This window comes from Phyllobates terribilis, unplaced genomic scaffold (genome assembly GCF_046119375.1).
Source record: "Phyllobates terribilis strain yellow unplaced genomic scaffold, ASM4611937v1 Scaffold_9__5_contigs__length_417890890, whole genome shotgun sequence".
Taxonomy (NCBI): domain Eukaryota; kingdom Metazoa; phylum Chordata; class Amphibia; order Anura; family Dendrobatidae; genus Phyllobates; species Phyllobates terribilis.
Window position 1 is genome coordinate 34,374,105 of NW_027362769.1, and position 22,620 is coordinate 34,396,724.

At 42.6% G+C, this 22,620-nt stretch overlaps 1 protein-coding gene across 1 annotated transcript; it reads left to right on the plus strand.

Moving 5' to 3' along the window:
- Nucleotides 1-571: 571 nt before the first annotated feature.
- On the plus strand, nt 572-20,190 carry LOC141161290 (uncharacterized). The gene is made up of 9 exons (XM_073646102.1): nt 572-610; nt 757-887; nt 939-1,046; nt 2,697-2,789; nt 5,174-5,511; nt 5,571-5,701; nt 8,884-8,960; nt 17,926-18,140; nt 18,542-20,190. Exons 1-9 carry the CDS (start codon nt 572-574, stop codon nt 20,188-20,190), a joined length of 2,781 nt encoding a protein of 926 aa, XP_073502203.1.
- Nucleotides 20,191-22,620: the final 2,430 nt, after the last annotated feature.

A 22,620-nucleotide genomic window follows, 5' to 3' on the forward strand; every position in this document is an offset into this window, starting at 1 on the left:
TGGTTAGGATGGCAGCTTGAGAAATGGAGAAGACTATTCCTGTCTGTTGGCTTAATAAAGAGATCAGTGGTCAATGTTCCCTCCTGATTCAAGATAACATAGGTATCCAGAAAACTGATCCTATGGGGATGGGAATGTAGCATAAAGGTAAGCCGTGGTACCGCAAGATTGATGACCTCAAAAAACGTGTCAAGAGAAGTTTGATCTCCTTGCCATATGAGAAAAATATCATCAATGTACCTCTTTCAGAGTAAAGCATGCCTCTGGAAGAGGACATTGGGGTAAATATGGGTGGATTCAAATTGTGCCATATAGATAGATCTTGGCGTACTGAGGCGCCACATTTGAGTCCATTGCTGTGCCAGTCATTTGCTTAAAAAATTGATCCTCAAACATGAAAACATTTTTTGACAAAATAAGCTTAAGTATCGATATGCAAAATTCCTTTTGTAAAGTACCAAAGTCCGTAAATTCATCAAGAAATGTTTCAACTGCCTGGATACCTCTCATGTGCTCAGTGTTCGTGTATAAACTGTTTACATGTAGGGTAACAAGTATACTACCCAATGGAATGGAGCTCAAGTCCTTAATGGATGCCAAAAAGTGGGAGGTATCCCTAAGATATCATGGTATATGGCACAGCAGAGGGGTGAGAATCTTTTCTAAAGTAAAGGCTAAAGGTGATAACAGTGAATTGGTGGATGCCACTATTGGTCTACCTGGGAGAGAGTGTAAATTTTTATGTATTTTCGGAAGGGTATAAAAAAACGGAATAACCGGATGTTGATTAATAAGAAAATCACCCAATTTATTATCAATTACTCCCTGGGATTTGAAACGGCCCACCAATTCTCGTATTTCTCTGGCTATATCAAACGTAGGATCATGTGACAATGGTAAGAATATGCTTTTATCATTCAATTGCGAATATATTTCAGAAACATAATATCATCTATCCATAACTACGATGGCTCCGCCTTTGTCGGCAGGTTTAATCACAATCTGTTTATTCATTTTAAGGTCATTCACTGCCCGTATTTCCATCTGTGAGAAATTGCGTTGGATCCATAGGTGACCATTCTGGATAAGCAGTACCTTGGTAGTTATATCCCTTTTGACGAGGGATATATAAATCTCGACAGGATGGTAGGATCTGGGTGGGCTAAAGTTACTAGCCATGTGTAATTTCAGATCCTTAAGTGTGAAACCCTGATTGGAAAAAAATGAGTCAACCTCATTCTGAATTGGAGGATGCGTATGACCAGTAGTTGCAGGATTTTCTTGAAAGTGGACTTTTAATCGTAGTGTCCTAAAAAAACGGTGAAGTTCCTGATCTAAGAGAAATTCATTGAAATTAGGAGTAGGGCAGAACGAGAGGCCTCTCTGTAGTATGGAAAGTTCCACGGGGGAAAGATTATATGATGATATATTGTACACTATTTGTTCCATGGTACCTGTGATCGAGTCTGCATCCGAGACGAAGTTGTCAGCTGTGTGTCTCCTGCCCCTCCTTGCCGGTTTCTTGGACCTCTTCCGTGTCTGTGCTCTAAAAAATAAGGGGTACGTTAAGAGCTATCACTGTCAGAACTAGTGGAGAAAGATAATGTACCGAGTCTCGATGTCCTAGGTCCTCTAAAAGGACTGTGCACTCATCAGCTCTTATGTGGGGAGGCTGACCTGAATCCCAATGGATGTGTTGTAGCTGGTACTCAACAACTGCTCACAAATCCTTCCCAACATATGTAACATTGAGTTTCAACGCATGGTGACATCGCACACTAGTCGTGAGCTGGAAGCTGAAAATGCTGCTGAAGTACTGCGAGGGCAGCGGAAACTGTAGCGGACTTTTGAAAATGGGCACACACGCGGCATACTGTGAGAAGCAGCTCAGGCAGATCAGGGTAGGTTTTGAGAAACCGCTGAACCACGAGGTTGAGCACATGGGCCAGGCATGGTACATGTGCAAGGTTTCCTAGCTTCAGAGCTGCCACCAGGTTCCGGCTATTGTCACACACGACCATGCCTGGCTGTAGGTTCAGCGGTGACAGCCACAGATCTGCATGCTCTGTTACAGCTGTCAACAACTCTGCAGCTGTGTGCGGTTTGTCACCTAAGCTTATTAGCTTCAGCAGACACTGTTGTAGCTTGGCCGAGCCAGTGCTGGAGTGCTTCCAGCTTCCGACTGATGTGGTCATTTAAGAGATGGAGGCTGAGGAGGAGGTGTAGGAGCTTTAATATATGGGGGCAACCCTGATTGACCCAGGGCCCGCAATCCTTGGCGTCGGGTTTGTCATCCTTGATATCACTTTTACCATATAGCAGTTGTTGCCTGTCAGTGTTTACTGCTCTCTTATACCCAGCCTTTATGTTCCTATTGCTGTATCCACGATCCTTAAAGCGCCTTGTGAGATCCCGTGATTGGTGCTGAAAAGACTCATTGTCCTTACAAATCCGTCTCAGTCTCAAAAACTGGCCAACGGGAATGCCTCTAATGGTAGAGGGTGGGTGGGAGGAAGTGCTGTGCAATATGGTGTTGGTAGCGGTAGTTTTTCTATATACATCTGTCATAAAATACCCACTACCAGTGGTCCAAATGTGTAGGTCCAAAAAATTGACCTTTTTCCCATATTGGAATGTTAATTTGATGTTTAGATCGTTATTGTTCAATCGCTCCATAAATCTCTCCAATTGAACAGCTTTACCCTCCCAGATGAACCAGATGTCATCGATGAACCTCATCCACCCCTGTACGAGGTGGATGTCATCGATGTCATCACTCTGGAAAAGATGTCTTTCCCACGCCCCCAAAAATAAATTTGCATACGAGGGGGCACAAGAGGACCCCATCGCAGTACCCTGTTTCTGTAAATAGATTTTCTTGTTGAAAATGAAGGCATTATGTTCAAGGACAAATTTGAGCAGAGTCACAATTAACGTAGACATGGATCTCTCAATATTACTCTCATACAAAAACAAGGATACTGCCTTCAATCCATCCTGATGTCTAATCGATGAATAAAGTGCCTCGACATCTACAGTCACCATCAGTGATCCAGTCTCTAAATGTACTGAATCCATTCTTTTCAAGGCTTCAGTAGAGTCTTTGATATATGATGGCAATGTGTGAACCAGAGGCTGTAGATAAAAATCTATAATAATACAGATATTTTCACAGAGACTCCCATTGCCAGAAATTATGGGTCTCCCAGGGGGGTCCATGTGGTCCTTATGCAACTAATTGAGACTGAAATTGGGTCAATGGATTGTATGTAAGTCTTTGGTAACAACCCGGAAAATCTAAAATTTTGTTTGCCTGTTTCTCATACAAATGTTGTGGCCAAATAACTAAGTTCCCGACTTTATTGGCTGGTTTTATGACTACATTTGGCAATTTTTTCAGATTTTCAAGGGCCAATTTTTCCTCTGGATTTAGATTTAACCAACCTCTGGGTGCATGTGGAAGTGACTCAATTTCAGTAGTCACCATTTTAGTGAAAACATCTACAGCCGAACATGTCGAGAGCAGGGGAAAAAATTTTGATTTCTTAATCAGATGCATAGGGAACCTACCTCCAATGCTCTGTGCACTTTCTTTTTCTAAATCCTCAAGATCTTTAAGGGCCCTCTTTTCCAATTCAGTAGGGAAAAGTGAATCCAGATCAGATTTGAAGTGAAGCTTTTGTAGGATTATTTTCCTAGCGAAAAGGTGCAGATCTTTCACCACCGTGAATTGATCTAAATATGAGGATGGGGAGAATGTTAAACCCTTTGTGAATTGTGTAGTTAGTTTAATCCTTTAAACTTAATAATATCTACATTCTCTGATGTGTTGTTAGCGACACGCCCCAGTCAAACACCGCTACTTCTATATGGGGAACTAATTGTGGAGAGTGCGCATGCGCGTGAACGGACCCGTGGGACTTCCGGTTTTGCGCACTAGACACAGTGTGCATTCCACCGCATGCGTGTCAGGCGCCATATTCCGGAAGTCATGTTTCACACACGGGATTCCCAGTAATGTGGGCATGCGCCGAGACCACTCCGGCAATGATTATGACCCAAAATCAGCTGGTAAGGGACTTATATAAACGAAATGCTACATATACACTGCACGCCCCCATTGAAGAAGCATATAGCGAAACGGCGTCGTCGGGGCAGTTCCTTTCTAAGGAGACCTCCAGGCATATACCAGTACAAACAATTCACGTGTAAGTAATATAGTATGATGGTTGTTTAAGCTTTGATGTATTTATGTGCACCCATCATTTGTTCTCCAGCAATATCAAATGTTTACTTGAATTTCTGAAAAGTGTAACTCTTTTGTTATTATGTGAAGGTATGAATTATAAGTGCATACTGAATATTTTTGCCTAGATATAGGGAAAGACACTTGTCCAAATATTTTCTTTAGGCACTTTATATTTGTAATATATTACATTTAACATTATTTATTTATTTATTGGAGCACTTCACATTTATATATGATCATTGCATGATTTTATCCATATATAGGAAGTGATATTTGTCCAAATAATTCTTGCCCTATATCTGAATGTATTGTGCATAGCACTGCTTAAAGAAAAAAACTTTTTCTTAGCACTTTATATTTATGGGAGTAATGCAATATTAGCTGTCATAGCCACTTATTATTTGGGATTGGTGCAATATTGGCATCTTCGTAGATATTTCTCTGAGAATAAGTAATGCTACATGTGTTTAAGCTGATCTGGAAAGGTCTTCTTTGATTAGTTTTCAAGGTACCTGCTTTTACTTGTCTTTTATCATGTTCTTAAATTGATGAAATAAAAATAATGATTTCATTAGATTTGTAGTATATCTTCCTTTAAAACCAAGTTTATACGACTGTGGTTTATGTGTGTAATATATCCATATTGGAGGAATATTTGTTGAACTTTTTGATATAAACTAATTGTGTACTGTTTTTTGAACAGATGGTCTAATAATTTGAAATGGATTTTAAAGCCAGGGAGACAGCCTGGAGATCCAAAGCATCTGACATGTTTAAGCAGGGCCTTTCAGGTGCCGTACAGGATCCCACAAGGGAAAATAGGGACCTAATGATGCAATATAGAACTGAAATTCAGAGAAAACTCAGGATATTGTGGAATAAGATAACACTGGAAAATTATTGTGAACAAAAAATTATCCCTAGGGGGTTACGGGTACAGGTCTATCCATCTTTTGACCTGGAGGAAATGGATCTTATTAATAGGTGGAAAAACGCCGCTAGTATTTGCTCCATGGAATTTCTGAAAATAATTATTGAGAAAAATACTATATCTCTTAATGAAATTGATAGAAAAATAGAGGATCTATATAACAACCTGCGAAAGGAGATTAATTCTGATAGGCTTGACACCTATCTTAAAACAGTGGAGAGTGATATTGACAAGTGGGAAACTGAGATAAGTAAAACCAAACAAAAGAAATATATACGGGACTTACAAGATTATGAGAATAATAAGATCTTTAAATGGCAATTACCTAAACGTAAGACCCAAAACCAATCTAATACAATGACGTCTTCATTGGTGAACAATCTGGTTCAGAAACCAGTACCTCATGTAGTGAGACTGAAGAAATTACTGAGCAGATGAGACCCAATACAAGATTACAACAAAGAAAGTACCCTGCAATATTCTCGAAGAAACCCAGCAGGAAGCAAGATGACCGGTTGAAGGTAGTGAACCTATCGAACCTTAAGCCCCCGTCTCACATAGCGAGATCGCTAGCGAGATCGCTGCTGAGTCACGGTTTTGGTGATGGAACAGCGACCTCACCAGCGATGTCGCTATGTGTGACACTTTGCAGCGATCAGGCCCCTGCTGTGAGGTCACTGATCGCTGCAAAGTGTCCTGGACCATTTTTTGGTCGTTGCCCTCCCGCTGGTCAGCACACATCGCTGTGTGTGACCAGCGGGAGCAGCGATCCGGCTGGTAACCATGATAAACATCAGGTTACTAGGGGCACACGCGCACCTAGTAACCCGTTGTTTATCATGGTTATGAGCCTGCTATAGTGAGCGGTAACCTCAGGAAAGATCAGGAAATTCTCTCCCATTGGAAACTGGATAAAAAGACAGCAATGGACTTTTTTTGTATTTGTTTGGTGTTGATATACCTTTTTTATGTCTGGAGTTTATATATTGTAAATATGAATTTATTTAATATATATTATTATTATTCACGCATATATCACTTTAATTAGTTTTTTCTCATTCCTTACTCTTCACTACTCCCTTTTTTACCTACACACTCAGAGCACCTCTCACACTTATTTATACCCTCATATTTTCACTATCTTTACATCATACTTGGTTCACTAGTCCCATATTCACTCCATCACCACATAATTACATATTCATTATTGATATTAGTTTATATGCATCACATTGACACCATTTCACATGGTATTTACTTTACATTCACATTTAATTGTTGTTTTCATTACATCATACCCAGTACTGTCTCCAGTCTTATATATGATGAATTGTGTAGTTAGTTTAATCCTTTAAACTTAATAATATCTACATTCTCTGATGTGTTGTTAGCGACACGCCCCAGTCAAACACCACTACTTCTATATGGGGAACTCATTGTGGAGAGTGCGCATGCGCGTGAACGGACCCGCGGGACTTCCGGTTTTGCGCACTAGACACAGCGTGCGTTCCACCGCATGCGTGTCAGGCGCCATATTCCGGAAGTCATGTTTCACACACGGGATTCCCAGTAATGTGGGCATGCGCCGAGACCACTCCGGCAATGACTATGACCCAAATCAGCTGGTAAGGGACTTATATAAACGGAATGCTACATATACACTGCACACCCCCATTGAAGAAGTATATAGCGAAACGGCGTCGTCGGGGCAGTTCCTTTCTAAGGAGACCTCCAGGCATATACCAGTACAAACAATTCATGTGTAAGTGATCTATCTATATAATTGTCTTATCCTGTCTGTCTTTCTGTCTGTCTGTCTTTCCTGGAAATCCCGGGTCGCTGATTGGTCTGGCCGCGGCCAATCAGCGACGCGGCATTTCAGAAAAACATGGCAGCCATTAGCGGCTCATGTGTGGCACGGAGGTCAGCGGCGATGCAGCCGGGAGATGCAGCCGGCTTTTCGCAGCATAAGTCCCCCGACCGCAGGCGCCGCTGACCTACATGCGGCTATCGTTGGAAGATCAGCGGCTATGGCCGCTTATCTCCCGAGGACAAATGTGATACCCCTCCCCTCCTCTCCCCTCCTCTCCTTACCCCTCCTCTCCCCTCCTCTCCTCTCCCCTCTTCTCCCGTCCCTCCCCCCGCTCGATCAGGACCCCGGCACCCGGCGTCATACTTACCCCTCCCCGTGCCTGCGCAGCAGCTCCTGTGTCTTCCGCTGCAGCTCTGTGATGTCTCAGGTCAGAGGGCGCGGTGACGTTTACACCGCGCTCTCTCCTGACCGGTCACATCGCACAGCGTGAAGATGCCGGCTACGCTGGAGTTCAGAGAAGCAGTGAGGTGAGTATTGGATTTTTTTTTGTATGGGGCCATAGGGGACCTGCATGGGGCACTATGGGGGGATGGGACATCCCGCATGGGGTATTATATAGGGGGGATGTGACAGCCTGCATGGGGCATTATATGGGGGAACAAGTGACATCCTGCATGGGGTATTATATAGGGGGGATGTGACATCCTGCATGGGGTATTATATAGGTGGGATGTGACATCCTTCATGGGACACTATAGTGGGATGTGACTTCCTGCATGGGGCATTATATAGGGGGGATGTGACATCCTGCATGGGGTATTATATACGGGGGATGTGACATTCTGCATGGGGTATTATATGCATGGGGTATTATATACGGGGGATGTGACTTCCTGCATGGGGCATTATAAAGGAGGGTCGGGAGACATATGCTAGAATACCCGATGCGTTAGAATCTGGCCACCATCTAGTATAGTATAATGGTTGTTTAAGCTTTGATGTCTTTATGTGCACCCATCATTTGTTCTCCAGCAATATCAAATGTTTACTTGAATTTCTGAAAAGTGTAACTCTTTTGTTATTATGTGAAGGTATGAATTATAAATGTGCATACTGAATATTTTTGCCTAGATATAGGGAGAGACACTTGTCCAAATATTTTCTTTAGGCACTTTATATTTGTAATATATTACATTTAACATTATTTATTTATTTATTGGAGCACTTCACATTTATATATGATCATTGCATGATTTTATCCATATATAGGAAGTGATATTTGTCCAAATAATTCTTGCCCTATATCTGAATGTATTGTGCATAGCACTGCTTAAAGAAAAAAACTTTTTCTTAGCACTTTATATTTATGGGAGTAATGCAATATTAGCTGTCATAGCCACTTATTATTTGGGATTGGTGCAATATTGGCATCTGCGTAGATATTTCTCTGAGAATAAGTAATGCTACATGTGTTTAAGCTGATCTGGAAAGGTCTTCTTTGATTAGTTTTCAAGGTACCTGCTTTTACTTGTCTTTTATCATGTTCTTAAATTGATGAAATAAAAATAATGATTTCATTAGATTTGTAGTATATCTTCCTTTAAAACCAAGTTTATACGACTGTGGTTTATGTGTGTAATATATCTATATTGGAGGAATATTTGTTGACCTTTTTGATATAAACCTGTGAGTGTATGACAAATGTGACACATGCAGCCGCGGCAACACTTTCATTGATGCCGAGCACGCCGCAAATACTCAGCGAGCACCTGAGCGTGCTCATCTAAGGGGTTCACAATTCATAGTCGCTCAACACTAGTCCAGATCTATAATACCTGGTGACTAGATCGAGGCCAGCAAAACTCTTATCTTCCGGTGTCCCTGTCACAGGCTTTGATTAGCTTCAACTCCCACAACGTCATTTTTGCAACGTTACAAATCAAATGCGGTGCCCGGGACACCGTAAGGTAAGAGATTCACAGGCCCCCTGCTTAGCAGTCTGGTACCATTGACCTGGATGCTGGACCGGAGTCCTGAGAATCATTCCTCTCATCGCTATCTAGCAGTCCTCTGTAGGGACAGGAAAAATACTAGAGGGTATTTGTGACTGGGTCCTTCTAACCTGTGTTCCCATTCCAGCAAAAGTCAGAAGGATAACTTCCCGTGGTGCTGTTATGAGGACTGTCCTGGAACTATGTTCATTTTCCAGATTTTTTCTTTTTGAAATCGAACGGAAATTTTTAATTGTCACTTTACCATTTAAATCAATGGCATATACCTAAATAACAAGAAATTAGACTGTAAGAAAAGTACAAAAGCAGCTTTTAGGGGCATACCAAAGTTATCCCTAACAACAGATAATATGGTCAAGCTGTCCTAGGGTTCTTAAATGGACCCTGAGCTGTCTGGCCATCTTTAAGATGCTGGCAGTTAGATGCTGGCGTAACTATAGTCTGATGTGCCTCTGTACAAGATTTGGACCAAGCCCCCATCCTCACCCATCCTGAATACTCCCCCCCCCCATCCTGAATAAATTTTATATATGTGTCCTCCATCATGGTATATGTGTCCCTAATCCCGGGCCCCATTGTGGTATATATGCCCCCCTTTCTGCCACTGTTCTTTAACGTATAGAAGAAAATAAACCATTATACTCACCAGGGGCGTACATAGAAGACATGGGGCTCCATAGAAGAAGTGTAAATACACTCCTCATAGTCCTCCATATAATATACTGCTCAGCTCATAATCATCCATGTAGTATAATGCACAGCTCATAGTCCTCCATAAAGTATAATGCACCACATAGTCAACAATAGTAGTATAATGCACCCCCATAGTCTAGAATAGTAGTATAATGCACCCCCATAGTCAACAATAGTAGTATAATGCACCCCATAGATATCCATAGTATGATAATGCAACCAATAGATATCCACAGTAGGATAATGCACCCCATAGACATCCACAGTAGTATAATGCACCCCATAGATATTTACAGTAGTATAATGCACCCGATAGACATCCACAGTAGTATAATGCACCCTCATAGACATCCACAGTAGCATAATGCACCCTCATAGACATCCACTGTAGTATAATGCACCACATAAACATCCACAGTAGTATAATGCATCCCATAGACATCCACAGTAGTATAATGCATCCCATAGACATCCAAAGTAGTATAATGCACCCCATAGACATCCATAGTAGTATAATGCACCCCATAGACATCCATAGTAGTATAATGCACCCCCATAGACATCCATAGTAGTATAATGCAATCCTATAGACATCCATATTAGTATAATGCACCCCATAGACATCAATAGTAGTATAATGCACCCCATAGACATATACATTAGTATAATGCACCCCATAGACATCCATAGTAGGATAATGCACCCCATAGACATCCACAGTAGTATAATGCACCCATACACATTTACAGTAGTATAATGCACCCCATAGACATCCACAGTAGTATAATGCACCCTCATAGACATCCACTGTAGTATAATGCACCCCATAAACAACCACAGTAGTATAATGCATCCCATAGACATTCAAAGTAGTATAATGCTCCCCATAGACATCCATGGTAGTATAATGTACCCCATAGACATTCACAGTAGTATAATGCACCCCCATAGACATCCATAGTAGTATAATGCACTCCCATAGACATCCATATTAGTATAATGCACCCCCATAGACATTAATAGTAGTATAATGCACCCCATAGACATCTACAGTAGTATAATGCACCCTATAGACATCCACAGTAGTATAGTGCACCCCATAGACATCTACAGTAGTATAATGCATCCCATAGACATCCATAGTAGTATAATGCACCCCATAGACATCCATAGTAGTATAATGCATACCATAGACATCCATAGTAGTATAATGCACCCCATAAACATCCATAGTAGTAAAATGCACCCAATAGACATCCATAGCAGCATAATGCACCCCATAGACATCCATAGTAGTATGGCCAATGATTTTTAAAAAAATAAATAAATACTCACCATTCCTTCCCTCCCACGCAGCGCGTCCTCTTGTGAAGTCAGCAGGACTCGGCGTGCGACGTGAGTGTGTGATGTCACTGCCATGTGCTCCATCATGTGCACGCCGACGTCAGTTGCTGGCCTCTGATTGGCTGGCAGCGTGTATTGTGGCGCGCGGACCCTCACCAGCTGGGCCACTGACTTGCCGAGCCCGGTCGCAGCCGCGACTTTCGCAACCGCAGTCATTATGCCCCTGCATTCAGATAAATGAAGCTGATATATCTGCAAAAAATGTGCTCAATGTGAACATGATTCAGTAGGGTGGGTAGACATTTGGGGTTAACTGAGGTACTGAAGTTAAACCTGATAAATAGTGCTAAACGTGTCCAAGTTCTTCAAGGGATAAAATGAAGTAATGTTAGGAAAAAAAGCATTACTTCACCTATTGAACACAATATCATGTGAATATTGCAGCCCATCACTGCCCTTATAGGTAGTTGACCAGCACAGAACGACTGCTCAAACCAAGCACAGCAGATTATAAGGGACATAACCAGAATAAAAAATCAGACCTGAAGGTTAAATTTACACAGTGAATACAGTGGCATGTAAAATTTTGGCCATCTCTGGTCACAATTACTGTTATTGTGAACAGTTAAGCAAGTTGAAGAAGAAATGATCTCTAAAAGGCCTCAAGTTAAAGATGACACATTTCCTTTGTATTTTAGGCAAAAAAAAATTAAAATATTTTAATCTTTTATATTTTCAAATTTACAAAAAGGAAAATGGGCCGATGCAAAAGTTTAGGCATCCTGCATGTTTAGTACCTAGTAGCACCCCATTTTGAAAGTATCACACCTTGTAAACGCTTTTTGTAGCCAGACAAGAGTCTTTCAATTCTTGTTTTAGGGATTTTCATCCATTCTTCCTTGGAAAATTCTTCCAGTTCTGTGAGATTCCTGGGTTGTACTGAATGCACTGCTATTTTGAGGTATAGCCATAGATTTTCATTGATGTTCAGAATAGGGAACTGTGAGGGCCATTGTAAAACCTTTAGCTTGCACCTTTTAAAGAGGTAGTCTATTGTGGATTTTGACACATGTTTAGAATCATTCTTAGTGATGAGTGAAGCGTGGGATGACAAAGTCACTGACCCAACCTGGGAAGCTGGCATGCATAGCGAGGACACCAGTGCTGCGGGGGAAAGATTGACAGCGAAGCAGACAGGAAGAGGCAGTGGGTGAGAAGAGGGAGAAGGTGGGCAACTTTTCCGCAGAGCACCGATACTGTTGAATTTCTCCGTCAAAGAGTTAGCTGTTCCCTGTCTGGAACTTCTTTAAAGAGAGTTCTGAGACAAAAAAAATGGTCATTTTCAACCCGTGCCATGCCAAGATCAGAAGGAGCCTGACCACTAAGAGCCTAACCACCACCAGCATGATCAGGCACGTCATCTAAGCACCCAACTTGGTTGGCCGAACACCTGGGTCCACAATTCATGCCAAATGGTGACACCACTGCCTCTTTCCCTGTGCTTGGTGATTTTCTCTGTCCATGACACTGGCAGAGATGCCTCCCGCCCTGCACCTGTCCTTGTACATTCTGAGGCACCATCATCAGGCACTTCCAAATCCTTGTCCCAGCACAGCGTTCAGTTGTCCCTATCCCAGAAAGTTCCCAGCCACCCACCCACAGGCCCATATGCTAAACGGGCACATTTCCAGGCTGCTTGAAGTGGAAATGTTGCCATTTAGGCTTGTGGACATGGAGGATTTCCGCAGACTCATGGCGGTAGCCGTCCCTCAGTACGCGGTCACCAGCCACCACTATTTCTCCCGGTGTGATGTCCCTGCCTTGAACCAACACATGTCCAGGAACATCACCCGTGCCCTTACCAATGCACTTACTGGGATTGTCCACTTAACGACCAACACGTGGACAAGCACTTGGGGTCAGGGATGTTACATTTCCCTGATGGCACACTGGGGGAACATTGTGGAAACCAGCGCAGAGTCCCGCCCTGGCATGGCACATGTGCTATCTATACCAAGGATTGCTGGCCCCATTTCTATCAGGGTTTCCTCCACCTCCTCCACCTTCTACACCAGTTCTTGCACCCCCTCCTGCTCCATCTCTGATTTGTTATCTCAGAGCATGTCGTCCACATCAGTCAGAAGATAGAAGCTCTTCAGCCCTGCCTCGGCGAAGCGACAACAGACCAGACAGATCTATGGCTCTTGACCCTGAACCTACAACCAGGCATGATCGTGTGTGACAATAGCAGTAAGCTGGTGGCAGCTGTGAAACTTGGCAAGCCTATACACATACCATGCTTGGCCCATGTTCTCAACTAGGTGTGTCAGTGGTTTATGAAAAGCTACCCAGATTTGCCAGAGCTTCTTGTCAAGCTACACAGCATCAGCGCCCATTTCTGCTCTGGCAGTGCTGCAGCAGTGTATGCAAGTGCCAGCTCACTGACTGGTATGCGACATGACCACAAACTGGAATTCCACACTGCACATGCTGACAAGGCTTTGTGAGCAGCAGAGGCCAGTTGTTTAATACGAGCTCCAACATGCCTGTTGGTATTCGGGTCAGCTTCCGCACATAACAACTGAAGAGTGGGCATAGATGTCTGACTTTTGTGCAGTTTTCCAAGACTTTGAGGACTCCACAAAGATTTTGAGCAGCGATGACGCCATAATCAGTGCAATGATCCCAGTTCTGTGCCTACTTAAACAGCTGCTGCTCACAATTAAACATGAAGCTTTGTATGTGGACCAGGTGGAGATACAGGAAGACATTAGACAGGGACATACTACGCATCCCAGACTCATCTCAACTGCTCTGAGGGGATTGGATTAAAAGGATGAGGTGGATGAACAGGAGCTGGTTGCTAGCGCAACAGAGGCTAGTACCCACACAAACTTCGTCCTGTCTCTCATACATGGATGGGCTGAGGAGGAAGAGAGTGAGGAGGAGGACATGGAGAGTTGTCATCATGGTGGAGACAGGGAAGTGTTGGCTGTAGGGAGCTTGACACATATGGCCGACTTTATGTATTGCTGCCTTTCTAGTGACCTCGCGTTATATTCACCTTGACCCAAAAAGAGTACTGGTTGTTAACTCTGTTAGACCAACGCTACAAGGAGAACTTTGTATCTCTTCTTCCTGAGGTAGAGAGGTTTACTAAAATGATGCTATACCAGAAGACCATTGTTGAAAATGTAATGAAAAAATTACCATCAGACAACACTAGCTGCAGGGGGCAAGCTTTATGCTCAACCAGGATGAGAGGCGAGGGAGACATACACCAGGTACAGCAGAGGCAGTGATACAATGTCAAAGGCCCGGGCCAATTTCATGAGACCCTCCCAGCATACAGGCCCTGATAGCAGGGTATTTTTGACAAGAAGGGAAAAGTTTTTAAAGATGGTCAAGCAATACCTGGCTGACCAAACCAGCATACTCCCTAATTCCTCTGTGATCTTCAACTATTGGGTTTCACTGCCACTAGCATCTTGTCTGAGCGTGTTTTTAGTGCCGCCAAGGGGGTCATAACAGACAGGCACTTTCACCCATCAACAGAAATGCTGACAGGCTTACTCTGATAAAAATGAACAAAGCCTGGATTAGCCCCGACTTTTCTACACCGCCAGATGAGAGTAGTACATAAAGTGTTTTTAATCTTCAATATGTGAATGAGGCCCTCCAGTTGTTGCCTGCAATGGTCTATGGATGACCCTGCTTAGAATTTCTTTATAACTTTGCACTGTGTGCAGAGCCTTTATGAGTGTAGGAGTATCAAAACTACACTTTCTTAATATTTGACTGAGTCACTACAGTTGGTGCCTTCAAGTGTGTATGGATGACTCTCCTTATAATTTTTTTCTGGTTTTGCACTGTATGCAGAGCTTTTATGAGTGTAGGAGTGCCACAACTAAACTTTGTTCACAATATTTGAATGAGGCACTACAGTTGGTGCCTTCAAGGGTGTATGGATGACCCTACTTGTAATTTTTGGCAGGCTTTGCACTTAGTGCATAGCCATTATGAGTGTAGGAGTACCACTACATGACAATTTGACCAGAATGTGTATGAGGCCCTCCTTTATGTCTAAGACAGGCAGTATCTGAGTCTCTCTTCCATCTAATTTGTGAATTTGTGGCACTTCTTGCTTCCTTCATAAATTACACTAAAATTTCCAATTTTTTAATAAAAATGTCAATTTTGGTTTACTTAAATTATTTTTTTTAAATCCTTTTTAAAGTCATTATGCAAGAAATAATGTTTATTATCATTTTTTTCCTGTAAATTCCAATTTCTCTTCGACTTTGAATGTTTTATTTTCAGTCCTTAAAGTGGAGTAAAAGTATGACACCATTGTTCTCAGCAGCGATCTGGGAGTCAGAGATGCTTCCAGGAATCTTCTCCATACTGTTCTCCTTCCATTCAGTACTTTTTCCATCAATTTCAACATTTTCACTGCCCCCCAGACCTCCTTGTATGGTCGGCCGGAAAAATGCTCAGATTTCCCATGGACTCCCATTATAATCGTTATTCGAAACGAGCATCCGAGTATTAGAAATTGCTTGGTCCGATTAACAAGCATCTGAACATTTTAGTGCTCGCTCATCACTAATCATTATCTATTTGTAGAAGCCATCCTCTTCTCAACTTCAGCTTTTTACATATGGTGTTATGTTTGCATCAAGAATTCATTGAATCCATTCTTACCTCTACCCGGGAAATGTTCCCCGTGTCATCGGCTGCAACACAACCCCAAAGCATGATTGATCTACCCTCATGTTTAATGTAATAGAGAGGAGTTGTATCAATAATTTGTAGTACCCTGAAAACACTATTTCTAACCATCTGTCTACAAATCCACCCCTGGGTACTTCAAACCACCATGGAAACGGTAAGTGGTTCAATTCTGAAAAACGCTCATATCATATAGAAAATGTACTCAGGAACCAAAGTGTATAAAAAATAACAATGTTTTATTACATACACTTTTTATACATTTTGTTTCCTGAGTACATTTTCCATATGATATGACCCCATGTTTAACGGTTGGCGAGATGTTCTTTTCCTAAAATTCTATGCCCTTTTTTCTCCACACATACCTTTGATCATTGTGGCCAAAGATTTCTATTTTAACCTCATTGGTCCACAGGACTTGTTTCCAAAATGCATCAGACTTATTAAGTTGTTCTTTTGTATACTTCTGACCCTGAATTTTATGGTGAGGATGCAGGAGAAGTTTTCTTTTGATGACTCTTCCATGAAGGCCATACAGTATTTGTGCAGGTGTCTCTGAATAGTAGAACAATGTACCACAACTTCAGAGTCTGCTAAATCCTTCTGAAGGTCTTTTGCAGTCAAGCGGCGGTCCTGACTTGCCTTTCTAGCAATCGTACGAGCAGCTCTCACTAAAATTTTTCTTGGTCTTCCAGAAATGTTCATGACCTCCACTGTTCCTGTTAACTGTAATTTCTTAATAACATTTCAAACTGCGGAAAGTGCAACTTAAAAATGCTTTTCTATCTTCTTACAGTCTTCTCCTGCTTTGTGGCCACCAACATTTTAATTCTCAGAGTGCTAGGCAGCTGCTTAGAAGAACCCATGGCTGCTGGTTTTTTTTAGCACAAGGTTAGAGGAGGCTGGATTTTTATAAAGGTGGGAAATTTGCATCACTTGGCCTTTCCTGATGATGATTGTGAACAAGCCATAACCCTAACAGGCTAATTAAGGTCTGAAACCTTGGTTAAAGTTATCTGAGCACAAAAATCTCCATTGGTGCCCAAACTTTTGCCTCGCCCCATTCTCCTTTTTGCAATTTTTAAAATGTTTTTGCCTAAAATACTAAGAAAATCTGTCATGTTTAACTTTAGGCCTTTTAGAGATAATTTCATCTTCAACTTGCTTAACTGTTCACAATAACAGTAATTTTGACCAGGGGTGCCCAAAGTTTTACATACCACTGTATTTGGTGTGTTTTTGATGTGGCACATTTTCTGCAGCAGTTAGCGAAAATAGTTTACTTACATTTTTTCAGTGTTTTTTTTACATCGTTAAGCAGCAGTTTTTGTCTCATTTTGGTACGTCATTTTTAAATAAACTACTTCATTCTAGATATTTCCTGTTACCTGGCTTTGATAAGACTTTGTTGATAGAGGCATGTGTAAATTACATGGTTATATGCAGCAAAGATGAGTGCTGGCACCATCCACACATACTCCATTTAACACTAGAACTACTGATGGAGTCATTTTGACTCCTTTCATTTTTTATTTCTCTTCTGTGACTACATTTTTCAGAATTCCGGCTTGAAACTCGGTGACTTTTCCTCAAATATGATGTGAAAAAAGATTTTGTGAGAATAAATAATTTTGGTGAAAAATTTGCGCGTTTTTTTCAAAATTTACCAAGAACTACTGAAGGGAGTCATTTTGACTCCCTACTATATTTTGAGGTCCTTTTGTCACTAAATGTTGCTATAAAGTTTTGTGCATAATTTTTTCACTCTGTCTTATTTACCCTGATGTTCATATAGATGTAGTTCAATTTACATGTCAACTTTTCACATTTTCCTTGTGTTTTACCTGCTTGTATTACTGTGTAATGCTGAACAAAATAGCTTGTTTACTCTAGGCTCTTATCTTATGCTAATGAAGGGTGGTGTTTTTCTAAGGTCCTAGCAGGAGACAGTATTCTGGATAGTAACTTTACTTTCAGTTCAGCTGAAGAGACAAAGAGAACAGACGCAGACATACGAGCTCTGAAGACTCATACAGGTATGAATTGTTATGAAATAGTTTAGCTGTCTGTCAACTGATTCAGCCCACCTACTTTTGAAGGTGGCAGAACAGTTATTATTTCTTTTAGTTTTCATTTCATTTCTATTTTTCAGCAGGGAACTATATAGAATTATGGAATTTGTGAGGAATATGGAGAGAAGACGTTTGATAAAGCCTCAGGATATTCTGGCTACTTTGCAATCCATACCGGAGGATGAATCGGAATCCGAATTGCAGGAACATGTATTTGATTCTGACAGTGATGAAGATTTCATTCCTCAGAACATATCAAGTGAATCTGAAGACTCAGAAGGAACAAATCCAGAAGGTAAGTAGTTATGTGTATTCATTTGTTCTTCCACACACTGAGTTAGGGCCTGTGCACACTAGCAGAATTCTGGCTGAATAGCCATCTGGATATTCTTGCCGCAATACAGGCCGTACCTGCCCGCTCATGCCTGAAGCTCCGCTCCGAACCCCGGGCTGGAGCCGCTGTCAGGGACAGAGCAGCGCTTGCTTACGCGCGAGCACGGCTCCGTCCCAGACAGCGGCTCCAGCCCGGGGTTCGGAGCGGAGCTTCAGGTATGAAACTCCGCTCTGTACCTGAGCGGGCAGGTACGGGCCGGATTGTGGTGAGAATATCCGGTCGGATATTCCGCCGCTAATCCAGCCAGTGTGCACGGACCCTTACAAAACAAAAATTCTAAATATTCATCAACTTTTTTACAGATATTCCAAGCACATCAACTGGGGATCGGGCTCATGCAGTTATGTTGCCTCGTGACCATCCTCCTGGTCGTGGACAGAAAAAATCAGCAAAACGTCCCAGAAATGAAAGAACAACAGATAACGATGGCGGCGAAGGTAGTGCAACAACAAACACCAGAGAAGGCGAATCTGAAGGAATACTAGTTTCAGCGGATGGTATTCAATGGAAACCTGTTGAAATTGGAGAACACTTGCCTGGTAGGCGTGACAGCCAAAATATTCTTCGAGAAGCACCTGGCCCTACAGGATACGCCAGAAGAAATATCATTATCGATAGTCCTTTGAGCGCATGGCGTTTATTTTTTGATTCATATATATTGACACATATAAAGAACTGTACGCTTGCAGAAGCATGCAGGAACAATAATTTACAGTTTACTCTATCTGATGAGGAGCTAGATGCATTCATTGCGATATTCTATGATCGTGGAATATCTGGCACGAACCGTCACTCGATTAGCAGTATTTGGTGTAATGACTGGGGAATACCGTTTTGCAAAGAGACAATGTCTAGGGACCGCTTTGTTGAAATTATGAGGTTTCTCAGATTTGATGAGAAATCTACTCGATCGGAGAGACTGCAAACGGACAAGTTTGCTCTATTTTCTACTGTGTGGGACAGGTTTATTGAAAATTGTATTGCGTGTTACAAACCTGGCCCATACATAACGGTGGATGAGCAACTCTTCCCAAGCAAAACTAGGTGTCCATTCACGCAGTACATGCCTTCCAAACCAGATAAATATGGCCACAAATATTGGCTAGCTGTTGATAAGAGGAGCAAATATCTGGCAAATGGCTTCCCTTATCTAGGCAAAGATGACACACGCCGTGCTGAGGACCATTTAGCTGACCATGTGGTAATGAAGTTATTGGACCCGTTTTTGAAAAAAGGTCGCAATGTTACAACCGATAATTATTTTACTTCAGTAAAATTAGCTAAACAGCTAAAAAGCAAAGGAACAACCATCGTGGGAACACTGAACAAGATAAGGCGAGAAGTGCCTAAAGAAATAAAATCCATGAAAGAGGAATTGTACAACACTAAAGTGTTTAGAAATGAAGACAATTTTACACTTACAGTATATCAAGGAAAGCCCAACAAAAATGTTGTCATTTTGAGTTCCGTCCATCCAGATGTTGTTGTTGCGCCTGATTCCGCTAAAAAAACTCCAGAAACGGTAAAGTTTTACAATGAAACAAAATATGGAGTAGATGTAGTGGATCAGATGGCACGAAAATATACCACACGAACATGCACAAGGAGATGGCCTGTTCATGCATTTGAAAATGCCTTAGACTTTGCGGGTATAAATGCATGGATAATATTCAAGGAGATTACCCACCAAAAAATGTCACGCAAGGCATTTTTGCAAACGCTTGTGAGAGAGTTGAGTGGTCCTTATGTCACAGATAGGGAAAAGGGTTCCACGTCCCAAGTTTCTACATGCTCAGAAGCGATGGTTCAAACAAAATTTTGCCAGATCAAAGAAAAGTGCAAGAAAAATAGATCTGTCGGAAATTGTAAGACTTGTGGTAAGTCTTTGTGTGGGCAATGTACTGCCATAAATCAAAGGCAATGCCTAAAATGCGAAACACCAAATGTTTAGAAGGTGAATTCTGCGCCATATTTTCATTTTTATGCTCCTCCACCTACATTTTCTCTCCTTTTTGTTCTTCAGTTGTTGTTTATATGTGTGCACTTGAATAAAAAAAAATGTTTGAAAAACGTCTATTATAATTATTGTTATTTTCTGTAGAAAAATAAGAAAAGCAGAAAAAAAGCAATCAAAAGCATTACTGTTGGATCTCACAATAATAATACATTACAAAAAATATAATTATTAATAAATAACCACAAATGAAACTCTAAAAATAAACGAAAACAAGCAAGGAGTCAAAATGACTCCTTTCAGTAGTTCTAGGCGGGGTCACGAGTCCAGTAGTCCTAGTGTTAATGCAGGGGATAAGCAGGGAACTAGACCGTGTAGGAACACAGGTGCGTGTACGTGTAAAATAGCCTGAACAGCATTGCATGAAAAAATAGAGGAAGAATTGCACTCCCCGTCCTTTAAAATGTTTCTTCTTTATTAGAAAATTAAAACATAGGGACCATCCTTTAAAATGTTTCTTCTTTATTAGAAAATTAAAACATAGGGCTTGCAGGGGTGATTGGAATGCTTACAAGATGACAGTCATTTCTCACCAACTGGTGCTTCAGCAGGTCCTTATGTATCCAGCAGCTATTACCTGCCTTAAATACCTATGACGCGCCCCCAGAGCCGTGGGATACTCTGCAGCCGGGCCTACGGATGCTGGTGGGGGATATCACGGTGGCTGGCCCGGTCCGTGGCCCAGGGCGGTCAACAAAAAGGGGAATATTATTTATATGGGGTTTGTAGTTTTGGGAAGTGTTCGTGACGCCACCTGTGGAATGCGGCCAAAGGGAGCCGCCGCTGCGGAGCAGTCCTCTGAAGCTGATGTTACTGCAGCAGGGATGGTGTGGCTCTCCACAGGAAGAGCTAGCTCCAGGGCAGTGTGGATATTGTCGGTTGCGCTGGGCATTGTAGTGCAGGGGGAAAGATGGCACAGCAGAAATAATGGACGGAGGCAGTGCGGTGCAGTAATCTAAGTCTTTACTCACAGTTCTTATGTAAGTTCCACTGGTGCACTGTACGGGTGTCAGCCTCCCACGTCGCGCTGCGTTTGCCAGAACGGGGGTTCAGCTCTTCCTCAGGTAGTTTAGGAGAGCCCCGCTTTCTTGTGTTCCTCTCTAGACCGACTTCACAATGGGTCTTCTCCCTCCTGCCCTGCGCTTCCCCACTCTCAGTCCCGCTCGGGTGCTCTGAAGTCCCTCCTGTCTTACTGGAGTTCCCGGACCTGCTTGACCCTCATGGAGATTAGAATGAGGCTTTGGCAACTGAATTATAAAAGCCAGAAGCCTCCGGATTTTCCAGCCGAGACCTGGAGTTACACGGCTGGTCCAGGGGCCGGTCCCCTTCTTGGGGCCTACGATCCCTCTGTCTTCTGACAGATTCGGGGCGCACGGGTGCTGTCCCGCACTCGCTGTACCCCCTGGGATCCCTTCAATACAACGGAGACTTTCTCCTCTGCTACCCTCCTGGGCCTCTATCACTAGGCCCCACTTGTGAAGCAGAGCTCCTGAAGAGACTCTGCTCCCTGACTGATTAACACTAGTGTTGAGCCACCCCCGTAGTGTTCGAGTTCGGTTCGGTTCGTCGAACACCCGTGTGTTCGCCGAACTGTTCGTCGAACACCTTCGAACACCGTTAAAACCAATGGCAGGCAAACAAAAACACATAGAAACACATAGAAAACACCTTCAAAGGTGTCCAAAAGCTGACAAACTGCTCAGAAGACACAACTAACACATGGAAAAGTGACAAGTACATATAGTCATGTGAAAAGAAAAGAGGTGGAGGAGTAAAAGGAGGGGGAGACACAGATATAGGCATGTCATGCCCTTCTAAAATCCAAAAAGTGAGAAGCCGACACGGCCAGTCCGCTCCTGCCCGTGCCACCTCCGTGTCGCCGGGTTTGTGCCAGAGCCGCGGTGAACCCTGACGGCCAGCCCCCCTCTCCCAATACTGGTGCCTGTCCGCTGGTGGGTCGAGCGAGCCCCCCTGTGGTGGAGGCAGCTCTAAGCTTTTTAATTTAAATTGTCTCTCTAATTTGAATGAATACACTTTAAATCCATTTACAAGGATCTATTGGAGGGCAAGTCTCATGCCAGCAGCCGCGTAATTCCAGCTCCAGTAGCGTCCACTAAAGCTGCTGCAGTTAAAAAGCTTTTATAAGGATCGAGCTCAGCTGTCCACCGCAAGGCATCCTACTGCCAGTCCCAGCCCCTATGCCTTGGGGTGCCTCCTGATGCTCTTCACTGAGTATCCCGTGGTCCCGAAGCATTTCCTTTGAAAAAATTAAGTGTCCAAACTACAGGTGGTGTAGCTTGCTTAACAGCCGGGATAATCCGCTGACTAGCAGACACTGCTACTAGGCACAAAGTATTTCCTGGGCTA